Genomic DNA, 20,420 nt, shown 5'->3' on the forward strand with positions numbered 1-20,420 from the left:
CTATAAAGGGCCCCAAAAAAACTAGTGTAAAACAATTCAAACAGGAAAACTAACGGTCTAATCTATAGAAAATGAGAAATGGGAAACACTTATGAACCACATCAACAAACGACAACCACTGAACAACAGGCTCCTACCCTCTGTAACCAGACAGACTGAGGCATAAATCAGTATGCCCCAACCTTTCGTCACAGGTGAAGAAAAACATATAAATCAAATATTAAAAGCTACCTCAAGTGTTTTTATGCCGGGGCATTAAGTTTTACCCTTGTCCGTCTGTACATACGTCCCAAAGTTAGTTTCCATTCTCTAACTTTAGTTTGTTTCAACCAAATGTTATGAAACTTATACACAATGCTTATTACCACTAAATACAGATCAAGTTTGAATTTTGGTGGCATCACTATTACTGTTCTAGAGTTATGCCCCTTTACAAATGGAAAAATTGCTAAATTTTTTGTTTCTGTTCTCTAACTTAAGTTTGCCTCAACCAAATGTTATGAAACTTATACACAATGCTTATTACAACAATAAACAGATAAAGTTTGAATTTTGGTGCCGTCACTTTTACTGTTCTAGAGTTATGCCCTTTACAAATGGAAAAATTGCTAAATTTTTCATTTTTTTTTCTAAATATCAAGTAATTTTTAAAATTGGAGTTATCTTCCTTTGTACATGTTTATAGTTGAATCAACTACAATCAATGCTTTATACAATGCAATGTTTAATTTTGCTTTCCACTGATAAATTAAAGCAATTTTTACCCTTCATTCCTAAAAAATACTTCAAAGTCTTCTTTGAAAATTGGAGTTATCTTTCTTCGTGCATAATGGTAGTTAAATCAACTACAACCAATGCTTTATACAATGCAATATTCAATTTTACTTCCTACTGATAAATTAAAGCAATCTTTACCATTCAGTGCTTACAAGCTGTTTGATTACCGTTCTAGGGTTATGCCCCTTTACAAATGAAAAAATTGCTGAATTTTTCGTTTTCATTCTCTAACTTTAGTTTGCCTCAACCAAATGTTATGAAACTTATACACAATGCTTATTACTGCATTATACAGATTTAGTACGAAATTTGGTGGCTTCACTTTTACCATTCTTGAGATATGTCCCTTTATAAACATAGAAATTGCTGAATTTTTTGTTTCCGTTCTCTTACTTTAGTTTGTCTTAACCAAATGTTATAAAACATATACACAACTGTTCTAGAGTTATGCGTGTTTATAAATAGAAAAATTGCTGAATTTTTAGTTTCTGTTCTCTACTTAAGTTAACCTCAACCAAATGTTATGAGACTTACACACAATGCTTATTACCACAAAACTCAGATCAATTTCAAATTTGGGTAGCGTCACTTTTACCATTCTTCAGTTATGTCCCTTTATAACCATATGATATGCAAGCAGGGGCATCATCTGTGTCAACATGTGGACACAATCCACATTTATTTTTAACTTAACCCTCTCAAACAAAATTACATGTAGTAGAATGTCTATACCAGATATAACACAATAATGCATATGCTGAAATGTCTCATCTGTTTGAACATGATTGAATTAATGTTGAAATTTTTATGCCCCCGCCGTAGTGGAGGGGGCATTAAGTTTTACCCTTGTCCGTCTGTACGTACGTACGTCCGTCCGTACGTCCCGAAAATTGGTTTCCGTTCTCTAACTTGAGTTTGCCTCAACCAAATGTTATGAAACTTATACACAATGCTTATTACCACAAAACACAGATCAAGTTTGAATTTTGGTGGTGTCACTTTAACCGATCTAGAGTTATGCCCCTTTATAAAAGGAAATATTGCAAAATATTTAGTTTCCGTTCTCTAACTTAATTTTGCCTCAACCAAATGTTATGAAACTTATACACAATGCTTATTACCACAAAACACAGATCAAGTTTGAATTTTGGTGGTGTCACTTTAACCGATCTAGAGTTATGCCCCTTTATAAAAGTAAAAATTGCAAAATTTTTATTTTCTTCTAAATATCAAGTTTATATAATATATTTTTAAAATTGGAATTATCTTCCTTTGACCATGATTATAGTTGAATCAACAACAATCAATGCTTTATACAATGCAATGTTTAATTTAGACTTCCACTGATAAAACACAGATCAAGTTGAATTTGGGTAGTGTCACTTTAACCATTATTGAGTTATGCCCCTTTATAAATAGAAAGATTGCAAAATTTTTTAGTTTCCATTCTGTAACTGAAGTTTTCCCCAGCCAAACATTATGAAACCTATACACAATATTCATTACCACAAAACTCAGTAAGGATCAAGTACAATTTTTTTGTTTCAGTTCTCTAACTTGAGTTTGCCTTAACCAAATGTTATGAAACTTATACACAATGCTTATTACTACATAATACAGATTAAGTACGAAATTAGGTGGCAACACTTTTACCATTCTAGAGTTATGTCCCTTTATAAACATAAAAATTGCTGATTTTTTTTAGTTTGTCTCAACCAAATGTTGTAAAACTTATACACAATGCTTATTACCACAAAACTCAGATCAAGTTCAAATTTGGGTAGCGTCACTTTTACCGTTCTTCAGTTATGTCCCTTTATAACTATATGATATGCAAGCGGGGGCATCATCTGTGTCCACATGTGGACACTATCCACATTTATTTGATATAAAAGTTTTACTATAAGTTTCACATTAACTTAACATTATCAATGATCCATGTAAATGAAGTCACGGTCAGATAAACCCTTCCAGACATACATCACAGTATACCTTACAATTATTCCACACACACCAAATGTAGTTAACATATTGCTGCTAGTATCTGTGAAACCAACATAATCACGAAAACTTTATGTTAACCAATGAACATGATAATGAGGTCAAGGTCAGTTGAACCCTTTCAGATGGACATGTACACCTTACAATCATTCTATACACCAAATATATTTGACTTATTGCTTATAGTTTCTGAGAAACAAACTTTACGTTGACAATAAACCATGAATATGAGGTTAAGATCAATTAAACCTTTTAAGATGGACATGTACCCCTTACAATCATTCCATACACCAAATATAGTTGAAATATTGCTTATCATATCTGAGAAACCGACCTAAACATGAAAAATAAACATTGACCTTAATGAATCATGAAAATGAGGTCAAGGTTATATGCACCATGCCTGACAGACATGAACAGATTGTAGTCATTCCATATACTAAGTAAGGTTGACCTATTGCTTATAGTATCTGAGAAACAGACTACAATGAAAACTTAACATTAACTTATGAATCATGATAATGAGGTAAAGGTCAGACGGACATACCTTACAGTCATTCCATACATTAAATTTAGTAAACCTTTTGCCTATACTGTGGATTCATTATTTTTCGTTGGATACCAGGAAATTAAATATCCACAAAAGTGTAAGTTTTCTTCAATCCAAGAAAATTGGTACCCACGAAAATAATTGAATCCACAGTAGTATATGAGATAAACATAACATTGATCACAAATGAGGTCAACGTTGGATAAACCCTGTCTGACAGACATGCAGACATTGCAAGGATCTAATATACCAAATTTAGAGATCCTATTACAAATTCGAGTAAAAACAATATTTTTTTCAAAACAGTCACTCAACCATGAAAATGAGGTCAAGGGCAATGAACATACAAACTTCAGAACACAATTTTTGTATACAAGCTTTAAAGTATCCAGGTCTTCTACCTCCTTCTGAAATATAAAGCTTTATTCAAATAGTTGCGGCAGCTGGATTAGCAAATGAGATATACTTTGCAAGTAAAAACTGTTCATGGTAATTTTTCATATGGTCTATACTATTCACCCAATAATATTTCTGAAAAAAAAACCAAACATGTAACAAAATGTATCTTTCCTTTGCTATCAATGAGCATTCAAAATGCAACGAAACCCCTTTGGTTTCCTGCACCAAGCCTATACCTGCTTGTTTAGGGATTCATCCAATAATACTGATGAAATACATCACATTCCATACAATTAATAAACCCAATGGTGATGATTATGGTAGACTGGTACCCAGCCGTTATTTGACAAGTTTGACAATAATATTTGTATATTCCGAAGGCATACTGAATATTTTACGGAGGGAACCAACCTATGATTTTGGTTACTCAAAAGTTGGCCAACCAAACCATAGCCCTGGATGACTTACTACTCATCATACAGTTATACAATGAATATCATTTGACCTTGGTATCTACAAGGACGTTTGACAACACTTGTACAGATGAGAAAGACGAAGACATTGCTGATATAAACCTATGATATAAGTTTCATAAGAGTATCTGTACAAAATGTCAAGTGCTAATGAGTAAACATGAAGCGTCAAAAGTTTAAAGATCTGCCATTTTTTATGTGACTACATGAAATGTTAAAAATATTTATTTCATATATTGCAATATTTGGGAGACTATCATCCAGTGGTTGTCACTGATATCTGTCTGCCATAATTGTTTTTAGAAAACTATAAATCAGGCTGTTTGTTTTTTTATATTTTGAATATTTCACATGTTGTCATCAGGATCCTTTCATAGCCTATTACATGTACTAGTATGTGGAATGGGTTTTGCTCATTGTATAAGGTAGTAGGTAGACCTATAGTTGTTTATACCCCCATGCCTTTGTCTCTGGTGAATAGTTGTCTCATTGGCAACATACCACATCTCCTTATTTTATATTTGAGTTGCTGTACATGTTTCAAAAGGTATTACCATGCTATTCTAATACATGTCTGTACTAACATAAAAAAAACAAGACATTGACTTTTTGGAAATTCAAATGTATTAAAAAATTTTACCAATATTTCTCTAATTTATAAAAGTTTCTTTTAATTAGTTTTTAAGATTCTTTATATCATTTTTTCATAAATGTAAAATTCAAAATAACTTATCTTTAACTAGAGATTAAAATTTAGAATATGGTAATTTTAAAACAGCAATAAGAAATTGTATAGTTAAAGCTTTTTTTTGGCCTACAGGTCTTAACTGTGTTTCTGTAGATACCTGTTTGGGCCTTAATGAAAAAGTTGCCTGCAATAAATAGATAAACTTTAGTTCCCTCTAGTATATCCAGTAGTCTATGAGATTGAAAGAAGAATTGTCTTTGTAAACAGCACATAAGATCACAATTGTGTGCATGTGAACTGGTATAAGGGAAATAACTGTAGTAATAACTCTGGTAAATAAAAGATATTCAGATAAAACACTTTTATTGAACCTTTTTAACAAATAGAAAAGATGTAATAAGAAAACTAAGATATTAATGATTCATAAAGCACCAACATACAAATGTTAACAATAACATATATCGCTCACATCTACTAGATGTGCTCAAGTAAAAAAAATGTGTATAAATACAGCTGTGTCTCAACTGCATGCTGACAAAGGATGTATGTTTAAAAATCACACAGGGCTTATTAGCACAATGATACTATATATTTACCATGGTGGTATCTAAAGAGATTTTATAATTGAATGTATTCTGAATGTGTTGCTATAATTTAAAGGAAACCTTGCTATTTAAAAATATTGGGGATTTTTTTTAGACTAATATGTACTGAAACATCTTCATTGACAAATACAATATCTCTGACATACATGTAATTATGTCAAGTGAAAAGTAAATCATACATTCTCTCTCTATATTAAATGTAACAAGACATAACATTGGCAAGGAAATTGAAAAAAATTTCAAGTATCTTTGGGGAACCCTTTATGCATAATTCTTTGATTACTATAAGAGAGCCACAGTAAAAATAAACTTGTAGTAATTAGTGATAAACAATTAACATAAGAAGTTTTAAAATAAACTCTGAAGCAGAAACAGAAATAAAAATAATAAATAAAAAAAATGCAGTCTTCAAGGTCCTTTTAAACTATGTTATAAAATTTATAATGAGTTATTTTCATTTTTTTTTTACAACAGATCATGACGGAAAATAAAGGCAACTGACAAATATTTTGTCTATAAGCACATTTATATGCAAAGTATCAGTAATGTATATAGTCATGATAACAATTAAAACGTTTATGATATAAACATGAATAAAATGCTTCGCTGGGCGCAGCTTGATAGGACCGCAGAGGTCAAACCCTGAACAGTTGGGGCAAGTATGGACACAACATTCAAGCTTGATACAGCTCTTAATTTGGATTGTGATTAAATATTTGACACAGCATACGTTTCTGACACAGAAAGAATGTGGTCTAAGAATTTGAATTTTTTTAATTTACCTATTATGGTCCAATGTCCAAAATCAAAATACATGGTAAGATTCAGCATATCAAAGAATCCCATATATTCAATTTTTGTTGAAATCAAACAAAGTTTAATTTTGGACCCCAACTTGGACAAACTTGAAAACTGGGCCCATAATCAAAAATCTAAACACATGTTTAGATTCAGCATATCAAAGAACCCCAAGAATTCAATTTTTGTTAAAATCAAACTAAGTTTAATTTTGGACCCTTTGGACCTTAATGTAGACCAATTTAAAAAACGGGACCCAAAATTAAAAATCTAAATACATGGTTAGATTTGGAATATCAAAGAACCCCAATAATTTAATTTTTGATGAAATCAAACAAAGTTTAATTTTGGACCCTTTTGACCTCAATATGAACTAATTTGATAGCGGGGCCCACAAATAAAAAATCTACATACATGGTTAGATTCAGCATATCAAAGAACCCCATATATTCAATTTTTGTTGAAATCAAAAAAAGTTTAATTTTGGACCCCAACTTGGACCAACTTGAAAACTGGGCCCATAATCAAAAATCTAAACACATGTTTAGATTCAGCATATCAAAGAACCCCAAAAATTCAATTTTTGTTAAAATCAAACTAAGTTTAATTTTGGACCCTTTGGACCTTAATGTAGACCAATTTAAAAAAGGGACCCAAAATTAAAAATCTAAAAACACGGTTAGATTTGGCATATCAAAGAACCCCAATAATTCAATTTTTGATGAAATCAAACAAAGTTTAATAAACAAAGTTTAATTTTGGACCCTTTTGACCTCAATATGAACCAATTTGATAGCGGGGCCCACAAATAAATAAAAACTGCTTCGCTGAGCGCAGCTTGATACGCCCGCAGAGGTCCAACCCTGAACAGTTGGGGCAAAAATGGACACAATATTCAAGCTTGATACAGGTCTGAATTTGGATTGTAATTAAATAATTGACATATTATAGGTTTCTGAATAAATCTAGTCAAAGAACTTGAAACTGGTTATATGAATTGAATTTATATTCAATTAAAGATTTCTTGCTGTTGTGTAATACACTGTGCTGTTGCGCAATACTTAGTAAATCTGTTTTCAGACTATAAACAAATAAAGTTCAATTAATTCTCAATGTCATATTAGAAATTTATGAAAATCAAAAGGGAGCTTACATCAATAGATATAAACAATTTACCAAAGTTTCACGAGAATTGCTGACAGCATTTTTGAGTTATTGTCTGAAAACTGGAAAATCCCCCCTTTTTTAATGAATAAAACCCCATAACTCAGAAATGTAAAATGTAAAATTTATAAAATTCTAAACGGAGCTTACATCAATAGATATAAACAATTCACCAAAGTTTCATAAGAACTGCTCAAAGCATTTTTGAGTTTTTGTCCAAAAACTGGAAAATCCCCCTTTTTTCTGAATAAAACCCTGTAACTCGGAACGTAAAATCTAAAATTTATAAAAATCGAAAGGGAGCTCATGTCAATAGATATAAACAATTCACCACAATTTCTTGAATGTTAGTGAAAGCATTCTTGAGTTATTGTCCGAAAACTGGAAAATCCCCCTTTTTTTAATGAATAAAACCCCATAACTCAGAAACGTAAAATCTAAAAATTATAAAAAACGAAAGGGAGCTCACGTCAATAGATATAAACAATTCACCAAAGTTTTATGCAAATTGGTTAAAGCGTTTTTGAGTTAATGTCCGACATGTTGACGACGGACGGACAGACGGACAGACGGACGGACGGACAGACGGACAGACGGACGGACGGACAGACGGACAGACGGACAGACGGACAACAGTATACCATAATACGTCCCGTAAACGGGCGTATAAAAATCTAAATACATGGTTAGATTCAGCATATCAAAGAACCCCATATATTCAATTTTTGTTGAAATCAAACAAAGTTTAATTTTGGACCCCAATTTGGACCAACTTGAAAACTGGGCCAAAAATCTAAAATCTAAATACATGTTTAGATTCAGCATATCAAAGAACCCCATATATTCAATTTTTGTTGAAATCAAACAAAGTTAAATTTTGGACCCCAACTGGGACCAACTTGAAAACTGGGCCCATAATCAAAAATCTAAACACATGTTTAGATTCAGCATATCAAAGAACCCCAAGAATTCAATTTTTGTTGAAATCAAACTAAGTTTAATTTTGGACCATTTGGACCTTAATGTAGACCAATTTAAAAAACGGGACCCAAAATTAAAAATCTAAATACACGGTTAGATTTGGCATATCAAAGAACCCCAATAATTCAATTTTTGATAAAATCAAACGAAGTTTAATTTTGGACCCTTTTGACCTCAATATGAACCAATTTGAAAACTGGGCCCACAAATCAAAAATCTAAATACATGGTTAGATTCAGCATATCAAAGAACCCCACATATTCAATTTTTGTTGAAATCAAACAAAGTTTAATTTTAGACCCCAATTTGGACCAACTTGAAAACTGGGCCAAAAATCAAAAATCTAAATACATGTTTAGATTCAGCATATCAAAGAACCCCATATATTCAATTTTTGTTAAAATCAAACAAAGTTTAATTTTGGACCTTTTAGACCTTAATGTAGACCAATTTATAAACTGGACACAAAATTAAAAATCTAAATACACGGTTAGATTCGGCATAACAAATAAATAAATGTGGTCAAAGATTTTACAAATCTAATGCACCATACTGTGCAATTAAAGATTACTTCTTGAAATTTTTCAATATTTGAAATTTGAAAAAAAAATAATATTTGAAGAATAATTCTTTTTAATTTCTGAAATCTGAAACGAAAAAAAATTGACCCCCCACAATTTCTTTTTACCCCCCCCACCCCCCCCCCCCCTTTTTTCCCCAAAAAAAATTCTTTCCCTCAAGATATGGTCATAATCTCAATTCAAATTTCCAATGGAGTTTGCAACCATAAAAACCCATTTAAATTTAACATAGTGCTAACTTAATCTATTTTATAATAGAATTTAAAATATAGTGTCAATTCTTTTCAATTCTTTTTCAATACATTTCTTTAAACATAATTTAAAAGCAGTGTAAGGGAAGTAACCAAAACGTTGTTTTTGGATTACCTCCCTTACACTGTTTTAAATTATCTTAATTGTTCATTAACCATTACTTTATACACAATTTAAAAGCAGTGTAAGGGAGGTAATTTCAATGATGTATTTGATTTATCTCCCTTACACTGCTTTTAATTATGTTTTGTACTAAAGTATTTGTCCATTAACCAGGACAACCTTGTTTTTCCCCCTTTTTTGCCCCCAATTCATAAACGGTTTGAGCCATAACCCCCCAAAGCAAATCCTAACCATCCCTTTGTGGTATGGAAACTTGTAGTATAATTTCAGAGAGATCCATACACCATTCCACAGTTATTGTCTGGAAACTAGAAAATGCTTATTTTTGGCCCCTTTTTGGCCCCTAATTCCTTAACTATTGGTACCATAACCCCCAAAAACAATCCCAACCTTCCTTTTGTGGTATTGAACCTTATGGTAAAATTTCATAGAGATCCATTCACTTTAACTAAAGTTAGAGTGCGAAAACCAATGTGTCTTCGGACGACGACGACAACGGACGACGACGACGACGACGCCAACGTCATACCAATATACGACCACAAAATTTTTTTGCGGTTGTATAAAAATCAAAACAGGCTGATCAGTTATTAAATAAGCAGCTGAGCCACCAAGGCATGATAATACCTATCCCTCATAAACAGCTGAGCCACCAGGGCATGATAATACCTATCCCTAAAAATCATTTAAAAACGCTTCAATTTTTAAAGAGAACTTCCTTTCATCTTTTCTGATTGATTGATGTTTGCTTAACGTCCGATAGCATATATTTCATGCATGTTCAGGACAAGAACAAATCAACAATAAATACATTTGGTAGGTCCTGCAATATAGGCTGTCGGGGAAAATTGGGAGTGCCACTGGAAAATGAGGGTATACTGGATAGGGACAGAAATTTTGCTTTGTAACATACCACCTACAGACCCTTCAAAGAGTTGTTGCAAGGGACTCTTTCTATACAAGGCATCAGATTTAATATCCCCATTCTGATGGGATGTGGCTACATAATTATACATCCCACACAGCCAAACAGACTCACCACTTTGGCAAGGTTTAATCTGCCAGTCGGAAGAAGACCAAAGTGATCATTCTTTATTCCCCAGTCAACCTTTGGGTGTCATCTTTTCTGATCTTGGTCAAATAATAATTCTGCCTATAAAAAGTCTACAAATATGAGATGAAATGTTATTATCTCTCCTCATTTCTACCTTAAATGCATGTTCATTTTTTTATTCCTCTTTTCCACTTTTGGTATTAAATCATCTAAAAAACCTCTTATCCATTTCTTTCTTTCTTTTTCTGTAGATATTTGTTTCTTCTTAAATACATAAATATGATATGTAAAAATAGAATATAAAAAAAAACAATGCCTAAAAGTTCAATTGACATTTTTAATTTGACTGCATGAATTCCACCAATCATGACAACGTAAACAAATCAGAAATATTCATAACATATAAGCTGCGTCGGATAAAAATCAACCTTATGCAAATGAATACCAATACATCTGTTAACTTATTTCAGGTTGAAAAAACTCTAGCAAAGTCTATAACTGTTTGAAAATTAAGGTGATATAAGAACCCTACAAAACAGACCAAAATTCATCTTTTATTTCATATTTGAATATTCCAAAATCAATCAAAGTCTTATACATATACATGTATACGTGCACTTGCATAAGGTTGATTTCTATCTAACACAGTTCATATATTGCAATATTTTCTTATTAATGTTAACCAAAAAATTATTTCTGTCCTATTTTCCAAGACTGTTTATATAAATTAGAAACATTAGTTATTGCTGTGACTGTGTCAAAACTGAATCTGACTGGTTTTACCATTAGTTATTGTATTTTTTACTAGAAAACTTTAAGACCTCAGTAAAATACCAGTTTTCTTTCACCAATATTAATATTTAGAACCTGCAGCCTTCATGATGTTTTAAAAATGTGTTTGAATGATTAAAATAGCCTTAACTTTAAGGTTTTTAAATCTTCTTTTGAATGCCCAATCATAAATCTATACCAAAACAATTGTATAACAATTCAAAATATTTATACATTCAAAATCATTATAGTATTTCTTCAATATTTAATGTTGTGCGCTTGGTAAACTTCAATTCACTTAGAGTTAGCTCCCTTTGATCAGAAAGTGCTTGTCGAGGATAAGTTGTACATAATGTATATCGTCTCTGGTTGAACCCTAGTGTTGTAATGTAGTCCAGAATGACCTGAAAAGAATAAAGAAATATAGAATTTACATCAGTTCAGTCCATGATGGCTTTCAGAAAATAATGACATATTTAACAATAAACATTTATTTTCGGGTTACTATCTATACTGAGTACAATAAATTTAGCAACAATCTTTTTCATTTCATATTTCAAAAATAAACTATACTTCTAAAAAAACAAAAATTATATAAGGTGCAATTTTTTACTCGACAAAAACTTGATTATTAATTTTATTTCTGCAATTTTTAAATTTTTTTTTTTTTATTTATTAATATATATGTTGCTTAACTTTGTTTACTCAGTATAATACATTGTAACATGAGTATCCTAGCTGGTAGAAAATTTAAATGTTTGTATATAAATGAAGATAAAAGTATTTGCTGTGTCATACTGTACTTTCTTATAGACCTATTTATTACTCTTTGCAACACTAGTCCTCAAGTATGTCAGATAAAGTGTGGAGAATTACCTGGTACCTGCTGATAAATATTTTACTATATGTGTACTTATTTATCAAAATTTATTATAAATCAAGTTTTATACCCTCCATTACATGTAAAAGGGGTTTTGTTATCTGTATAATTAAAAAAAAAACAAATATATTATAAAGATTATTTCCATTAAGTGTGATGTATCTCTTTCAGTAATCAATAAACACTTTCTTTTAGATGTTTTGATTGGAGATTATTACAGAAGCAAGAGATTTAGCATGCTAAAACAGACCCAAATAAAGGATTATAACGCAAAAAATATATGTCTCCCCCTTTTCCCTTTCCTTTCCAAAGTATCAAAGACAAAAATATTAACAATAATTATTATTTTATCTGCACTAAACTTCACATGTGATGATGCAATCCTGTTAAGCTTCCATTCAAAGCAAACTGTGAAAGATTTTGTGTAGACACTTCTCATAATAGAAAGACAAAGTAGATGTTTTTCTAAGGGAAAACCAAAATCAAAATGGTAAAAAAAAAAGCAACAGGTCCACAAATACGCACGGTTTGAAGTGATTCCGTCAAGTTTGGATCCATTTCCAAATTAAAATATAAAATGAAAAAAAGCTTTCATAGACTTATTTCCACAAATGTAGGAAATAGCTGAGTCCATATTTTGCACTGGAGAACCTCCCCCCCCCTAAAAAAAAAACAAAAACAAAAACAAAAAACTGAAAAAAAATAAAATAATAGCTGCACAAGATCCACCTTGTGTTTAGCAAATGTAGTTACATTTTAAAACATAAGGGTCTTTTTAAATTGTTTTAAAACACTGATTTTGTTTATAAAAGTATATTTATTTTATATAACTAAATGAGTTTGCAACTTTTTTTACAAGTCATTTAAAATATTTAATAAAATTTAAATTTCACATCAGTTAATTTTTTTTAATATCTAGCAAATACATGTGAAGCGGTCTGAAACCTCTTGAAAAAATGTGTTTTAAGTGGTTATTCTCCCATGACTAGGAAAGAAGATTTGATATACAGCTTGTCTAGTCAATAGTAGCTAAATCCATTGAAATATGATGATGTGTTATATATTGAATATATTTAAAGTGCACGGTTTGAAGTGATTCCGTCAAGTTTGGATCCATTTCCAAATTAAAATATAAAATGACTGTTCCCAATTACCAGAAAATGGATGGGTATATGGAAGTTTTTTTTAATTTCAGTTGTAATCTGTCAAACATATTCAGAATGAGAACTATCAGTTTGAATAAATATGAACCCTGCTATGAACTGACACACTCAACAGAATATTTAACCATACTAGCTCAAAAGTAACAGTTCGCAGAAAGACATGTGCCACCCTGACAAATTAAACTGAAAGTTGGCCTACCAGTCTTTTCTAGAAGAAGCAAACACCATTTTTTTAAATCCTTGGTTTGACCTTTGGTTTTGAGTTCAACCTTCAACCTCTGCACTTAAGGTGAGCATGATACCAAAAGACCACAAAGATGGATCCAATTGATTGGTTAACAAAATTGCACATGCTGAAATGTCTTGCCTGTTTTACTTATCATTGATTTGATTTTCATGTTGAAAGTCTGTAATATGAAGGTTTGACTACAAGTATCACATAAACTTAACATCGTCAGATCACTATCCCTATTTCTCGCTTTATGTGACAGAAGTCGCAGGCGAGACAAAAAATGGAAACAATGTCAATGTTTTTGTCAATATAGTCCTGTAACTTTGGAATGATTCATTTATACATACAAAGTGTAAAAATGTCAGCGTCTCAGTAAAACCGAAATGATTATAATGAAATATATCAAAGCTGAAAGAAAGCTTCTAACTTGTTTTAAATTTCCTGAAAATATATTACTGGAATTTTTTTGGCAAAAGTGAAAGTCATTCAAATCCTCAAATCAGGTAAATTTCATGAAGACTGGTTATCCTATGATGTAATGGACAGACATGGCCTGACAATGGTCTAGTAATAAACACATCATAGATTGATATGCAAGGTGTTTATTTGAACTTAAGAAGTGTGACTTTTGACCTCACTCCATTCAAAATGAATGATCACTCTTTAAACTACTGCAGTTAAGACCCTGGAAGTGATAAACACCTGTTATTCAATTCATATAAGCATAAACATGTTAAGTAAGTACCTAGCTGTGGCTGTTAGCTAGGTCAGGTCAATAAATAAGACCTTGATACCTATCTTTCATCAACAAATTTTTGTCATTTTAAATTTCTAATTATTATTCTACAAGGAAAATTTATGCAAATCAACTCCCATTTTACAAGTGTAATTTCTATACTTTTATACATACTTAATTTTTTACACATTTAAATATTCTATTCAATTCTTATTTTTTTTTTTTCAAAGTTAACAGACCTTTTCAATGTGTCCTGAAAATGTCATCAGAATGTGGCTCATTGGCTAAAAATACTACAGTAAATAACCTGCAAGAATGCACCAGAATAAACCATAATAAAATGCTCTGCTGGGCGCAGCTTGATACGACCGCAGAGGTCGAACCCTGAACAGTTGGGGCAAGTATGGACACAACATTCAAGCTTGATACAGCACTGAATTTGGTTTGTGATTAAATATTTGACAGCATAGTTTTCTGACACAGAATGAATGTGGTCAAAGAACTACAAAATTTTTTAATTTACCTATTCAAACCATATCATTATTATTTGCTTTTATATATAAATCAGAAATAACCAATTTAAAATGGAAAATTTTAAAGAAAAAAAAAAGGAAAAAAAAATCCCTCCCCAAAATTTATTGAACCCCCTTATAATTCATCACCCCCAAACTCAATCCCAGCCTTCCCTTTGTGGTATGGTACCTTGCAGTACAATTTCAGAGAGATCCATACACTTGAACACAAGTTATTGTCTGGAAACTAGAAAAAAATGCTTGTTTTTAGGCCCCTTTTTGGCCCCAAATTCCTAAACGTTTAGGGCAATTACCCCCAAACTCAAACCAAGCTTTCCCTTTGTGATATGGAACCTTGAAGTACAATTTCATTAAGATCCATACACTTACACACAAGTTATTGTCCTGAAACTAGAAAAATGCTTGTTTTTTGCCCCTTTTTTGGCCCCTAATTCCTAAAATTTTGAGGCAATTACCCCCAAAATCAATCCCAGCCTTCCCTTTGTGGTATGGTACCTTGCAGTTCAATTACAGAGAGATCCATACACTTGAACACAAGTTATTGTCTGGAAACTAGAAAAATGCTTATTTTTGGCCCCTTATTCCTAAAACGTTTTAGGCAAATACCCCCAAACTCAATTCCAGTTTGCCCTTTGTGATATGGAACCTTGTAGTACAATTTCAGAAAGATCCATACACTTACACACAAGTTATTGTCATGAAACTAGAAAAATTCGTAAGAGTTCCGCGGAACCCAGTGTCTCGCCTACTTTTGCAGTTAATCGCAGGCTTAACAAAAATGAGATGAGGAAAAAATTTAATAAAAATATTCCTCTCGATACAATTTTTTTATTGTAAGAAGCTTCTGTCCAAGTTTGGTAAAAATCCAGGATAATTTATGAATCTAATAAAAGTTTTAAAAAATTTAACTGCAGACTGTATGTAATGTTACCTGGGAGAAAAACTAAGTCCATTTATAAGTAAAATATGGATAAACAAGTACAAAATTTTAATAAAAATTTCCTTCTAGATACTAGCTTTTGATCATAAACAAACTTCTGTCCATGTTTGGTACAAATCCAGGATAGTTTAAGAAAGTTAATAAAATTTTAAAAACTTTAACCACAGAGTGAATGTAATGTTTCCTGGCAGAAAAACTAAGTCCATTTATAAGTAAAATACGGAAAAACAGGAATTTTTTTTTTACAAAATTTACTTCTGGATACTATCTTATGATCATAAACAAGCTTCTGTCCAAGTTTGGTAGAAATCCAGGATAGTTTAAGAAAGTTATTAAAATTTCAAAAACTTTAACCACAGAGTGAATATTTGTGGACGCCGCCACCAATGGAATGCAGGATCGCTATGTGTCGCTTTTTCAACAAAAGTCGAAGGCTTGACAAAAATGCTTGTTTTTTGCCCCTTTTTTTGGCCCCTAATTCCTAAAATTTGGTGGCAATTACCCCCAAAATCAATCCCAGCATTCCTTTTGTGATATGGAACCTTGTGGTACAATGTCAGAGAGATCCATACACTAACACACAAGTTATGTCTGGAAGTTACAAAAATGCTTATTTTTGGCCCCTTTTGGCCCCTAATTCCTTAACTGTTGGTACCATAACCCCCAAAATCAATCCCAACCTTCCTTTTGTGGTATTGAACCTTATGGTAAAATTTCATAGAGATCCATTCACTTAAACTAAAGTTAGAGTGCGAAAACCAATGTGTCTTCGGACGACGACAACGACGCCAACGTCATACCAATATACGACTGCAAAATTTTTTCTAGCTTTTTTTTTGGGGGGGGGGGGGGGGGGGGTATCTCATCAAAAGCCTCCACATTATCCTTTTAGAAGAAACCTGTCTTTGACTTTGTTAGGCAATTGCACAACGTTAAGGCAGTCAAATATGTACAAGTAGGAGATCTCAAGTCATGATATTGTACCATATACACTGCTCATATATGTTGAAACATCAAATTATCCATACATCCATACATTCCAATCAAACTTTTAGTATATGGTTATTGTTTTTATCTATTCTTTATTATAGAGGAAAAGTCATGTAACAGCCACTGGAGAATGCATGTGATGGAAAATGTCTGGGACAATGTTTATAAATAAGTTTTGTCATCAACACCAACTTCTCATATAAATCCCCCAAAACATAAAGATGTGACATGAGATAACCATTTGAAAGTTTTCTGACCTAAAAAAGGCAAAAGGAGGTGTTAAATTATTCTTTTTTTTTTTTAGATATGAAGTTTTTTTTAAACAAAATCACTGCTAAGCATCATTGTCATAGCCATTAACTACACAATATATATTAAGAGATTGCTAAGATGGTTTTATATTTAACTGGCAATTCATTTATTTTCATGGGTTTTTCATAATTTCTATGATTTAGAGAAAATTGTATCTTTGTGAATACTTGATTTTCTGGTTTGTGAAATTTGTATTTGTTGAAAACTATTCTTGGGTTTCATCTATACTAACTGGGCTACTATTACTATATCATTACATGTAGGAGTTATTCACCATGTATTTAAACTTTATTGTGTGTGTATAGTTTTTGACAGTTTAAAATAAATAAAAGTCAAATAAGGATTATTAGTTTATAAATATAGTTATGGTTAACCTAAAGTAAACACCTGCATATTGGCCTGAGTTTTTCATACATCATTACAGTAATACAGTTAAATTTTATTTAGCCTATATTTTGACCTGAAGAACTTTGGAACTTTGTTTACATTTTCAACTTCTGTATCCTATAATAGTATTGTCTTTCTTTAAATAGCATTACATTTTGATCTAGGTTATCTTGAACTCTTTAAATAAATGCCTACCTTGGTTATAAAGTAAGGTAACATTTACTGATATGTAGGACATTGACCAATAAAAGTGATCTAAATAAACTTTTTATTTCAATATATGATAAACAACCAAGTTGTTTGTATACATGTACATGTATTATAATTTTAATAAAATTAAACATGGGATAATCATCAAGAAGACAGAAATCAAGTCATAAACAGCAACTAAAAATGAACATCCAGCAGTCGATCACCTTATGACTTTTAATAATAAAATGATGATGATGGATGGTTGTTTAGGTCCAGTGGCAAATTAAATGCATATTCAGGATGAGAACATGTTACTGTAATATGAATATGAACCATGCATTTTTTGTACTAGATAGACACGTTGAGCCGAATTTCTAACATGCTAGTTCACAAGCAGCCATGTGACTTGGATGGATAGTTATCTTCTTATTTATATGTCACCCTACCCAAACACATTATTCTAACTCTGAGGCCAACCCAGTCTTTGCTCTTACGCCTTAACGCTACGTGCATAGTGGATTAGAACCTGATACAAATTTCAAAGTCTTTGGTATGTCCTGGCCGGGGAGCGAATGCACTACCTACCACACTCAAGGCCAGCACACTGCCACAAGTCGGTTTTAATAAAAAGTATGTAACCTGAAACTTTCAAAGTTCAAATTGAAATAAAAAAAAAATTAGAGCTGTCTGCAAAGCAGGATTAATACCCCCGTACATGGACTTTAGTTGCTGCTGTGAAGTTCAGTATTGAGACGATGACATTTTGAGATTTTTGGCTTTCAGCCATATCAATGTTCAAGTTCAATCAACTTTTTAGGGGTCAAAGGTCCAAGCCACAGTGACCTAATCTGACAAATCACCTTCCCATTATGCATCTTCACACTTGGTTTGACTTAGTTTGGTTAACCTAAGTTCTCCAGAGAACAGATTTACCCCAGAAACAAATAACTATCATAGGGTCTAGGGTCAAGGTCAAGGTCAAAGTGACTCGATTTTGGTATTTGACACATCCCATTCTCATGATGCTTCTGCATAAAAAGATTTATCAATCTAAGTACTATGGTACTAAAGTTATGGACGGAACACAAATAAGACAATGTTTTACTATTATAGAGGTCAAAGGTCAAAGTCAATGTCTTTTGTCTTTTATTTTTTCTCTAAATGATATACCAAATTTTGAAAAAAATCATCAAAATGGAAATAACTGAATTATTCCAAAATAGTACTAAAAACATTGCATAACTCAATGTCAGCTTTGAACTTATAAAACCAAAAGTAAAGTGATTTTTTGTGGAGAAACATAATTTCATATTTTAAACTATCAATATTGCCTTCAAATACATTCTATATGCTGAATGATATTTGTTGTCCTTCATTGTCATATAAAATTAAACAAGATTGCACATGCTAAAATGTCTCACCTGCTTTACTGACCAATGATTGAATATATGTAGAAGTCTTTAAGATAAGGGTTTAACTACAAGTATCACATATACTTAACATTATGAATGATCAAATCAAATGAGGATAAGGTTAGATGAACCCTGCCAGACGAATATGTACACTTTCAATCATCCCATACACTAAATATAGTTGACCTATTACTTATAGTATCTGAGAAACAGACCTAACCATGAAAACTTAAAGTTGACCAATGAACTATGAAAATGAGGTCAAAGTAAGATGAATCAAGACAGACGGACATGTCCACTATACATTCATCCCATACACCAGAAATGAGATATGCCAATGCTAATACAGCTGCATACCAAATATCATTGACCTACCACTAGTGGTTCCCCATAAACCTACCTAATCACAAACTTATACATGTAAACTAAGCAAAAGTTGCAAAGTCAATAGACAATGAATGGGGGGGGTGGGGCCAAATAATGTCCACAGAAATGAGATGTGCCAATGCTAATACAGCTGCATACCAAATATCATTGACCTACCACTAGTGGTTCCCCATAAACTGAACTAATCACGAACTAATACATGTAAACTAAGCAAAAGTTTCAAAGTCTATAGACCATGACTGAGAGGGTGGGGCCAAATAATCTGCATGGAAATGAGATGTGCCATTGCTAATACCGCTGCATACCAAATATCATTGACCTACCAGAAACTGACCTTATCACAAATTAATATATTGTTGACGCCACTGTTGATGCCTGAAACAGCATACCTATGTCTCACTTCTTGACACTGTCCTGGTGAGACAAAAACTATACTAACCATGAACACAGGAGAGGGGGGGGTGTCTCTTACTATATGATCAATATATGAATGGGGGTGTTTTTTTAAATTCATCCAGGCATCTGTACTTAAATTTGAGACCCCCAACCCAACCCAACCCAACCCCTGTTTCAACTGTAAAAGCTTGTTCCTCTATGATTTGTAGATGCTTAGATTTTGACATTAAAGCAAAACTTCAAGATGAAAGAAAGGAAGACATCAACTGAATAAACATAGGAAAAGCTATATCCCCTCCTCAACTCAAAACATTTCAATTTATGGCTAAATATAAAATAAAGTTTAAAAAACTTTTTCAATAGAAGAATTCATTGTTATCAGAAACTATAGACAACTTGTAGTAATCTAGACTAAATCAAAAGTTCACTTATTCCCAACATTACAATTTGAGGCCACATGCTCAATCTTTTCTTTGAATAAGAAATGGAAGATTTCCGCTCAGTTTATCATTGAACTAATGGACTTTGGTACATACATTTCAAAATGATAAAAATGTGAAAGTTCAGACTAACATTTATTGGCTGGCCAAAGTTGATTATTCAGTAACACATTTCATGTTGACATTGCATGATGGTTAAATAT

General features: G+C 32.0%; 1 protein-coding gene across 1 annotated transcript in view; it reads right to left on the reverse strand.

Moving 5' to 3' along the window:
• Window positions 1-10,012: 10,012 nt before the first annotated feature.
• Window positions 10,013-20,420, reverse strand: part of LOC127708822 (UBX domain-containing protein 8-like) — a 46,135-nt gene continuing 35,727 nt past the window's right edge. Inside the window, exon 7 of the mRNA XM_052213974.1 lies at window positions 10,013-11,621. Coding sequence (XP_052069934.1) covers window positions 11,463-11,621 — 159 coding nt within the window. The 3' untranslated portion in view covers window positions 10,013-11,462. The remainder of the gene's footprint in view (window positions 11,622-20,420) is intronic.

The sequence above is a fragment of the Mytilus californianus genome, unplaced genomic scaffold (assembly GCF_021869535.1).
Source record: "Mytilus californianus isolate M0D057914Y unplaced genomic scaffold, xbMytCali1.0.p SCAF_7, whole genome shotgun sequence".
NCBI classification, from domain to species: Eukaryota; Metazoa; Mollusca; class Bivalvia; order Mytilida; family Mytilidae; genus Mytilus; species Mytilus californianus.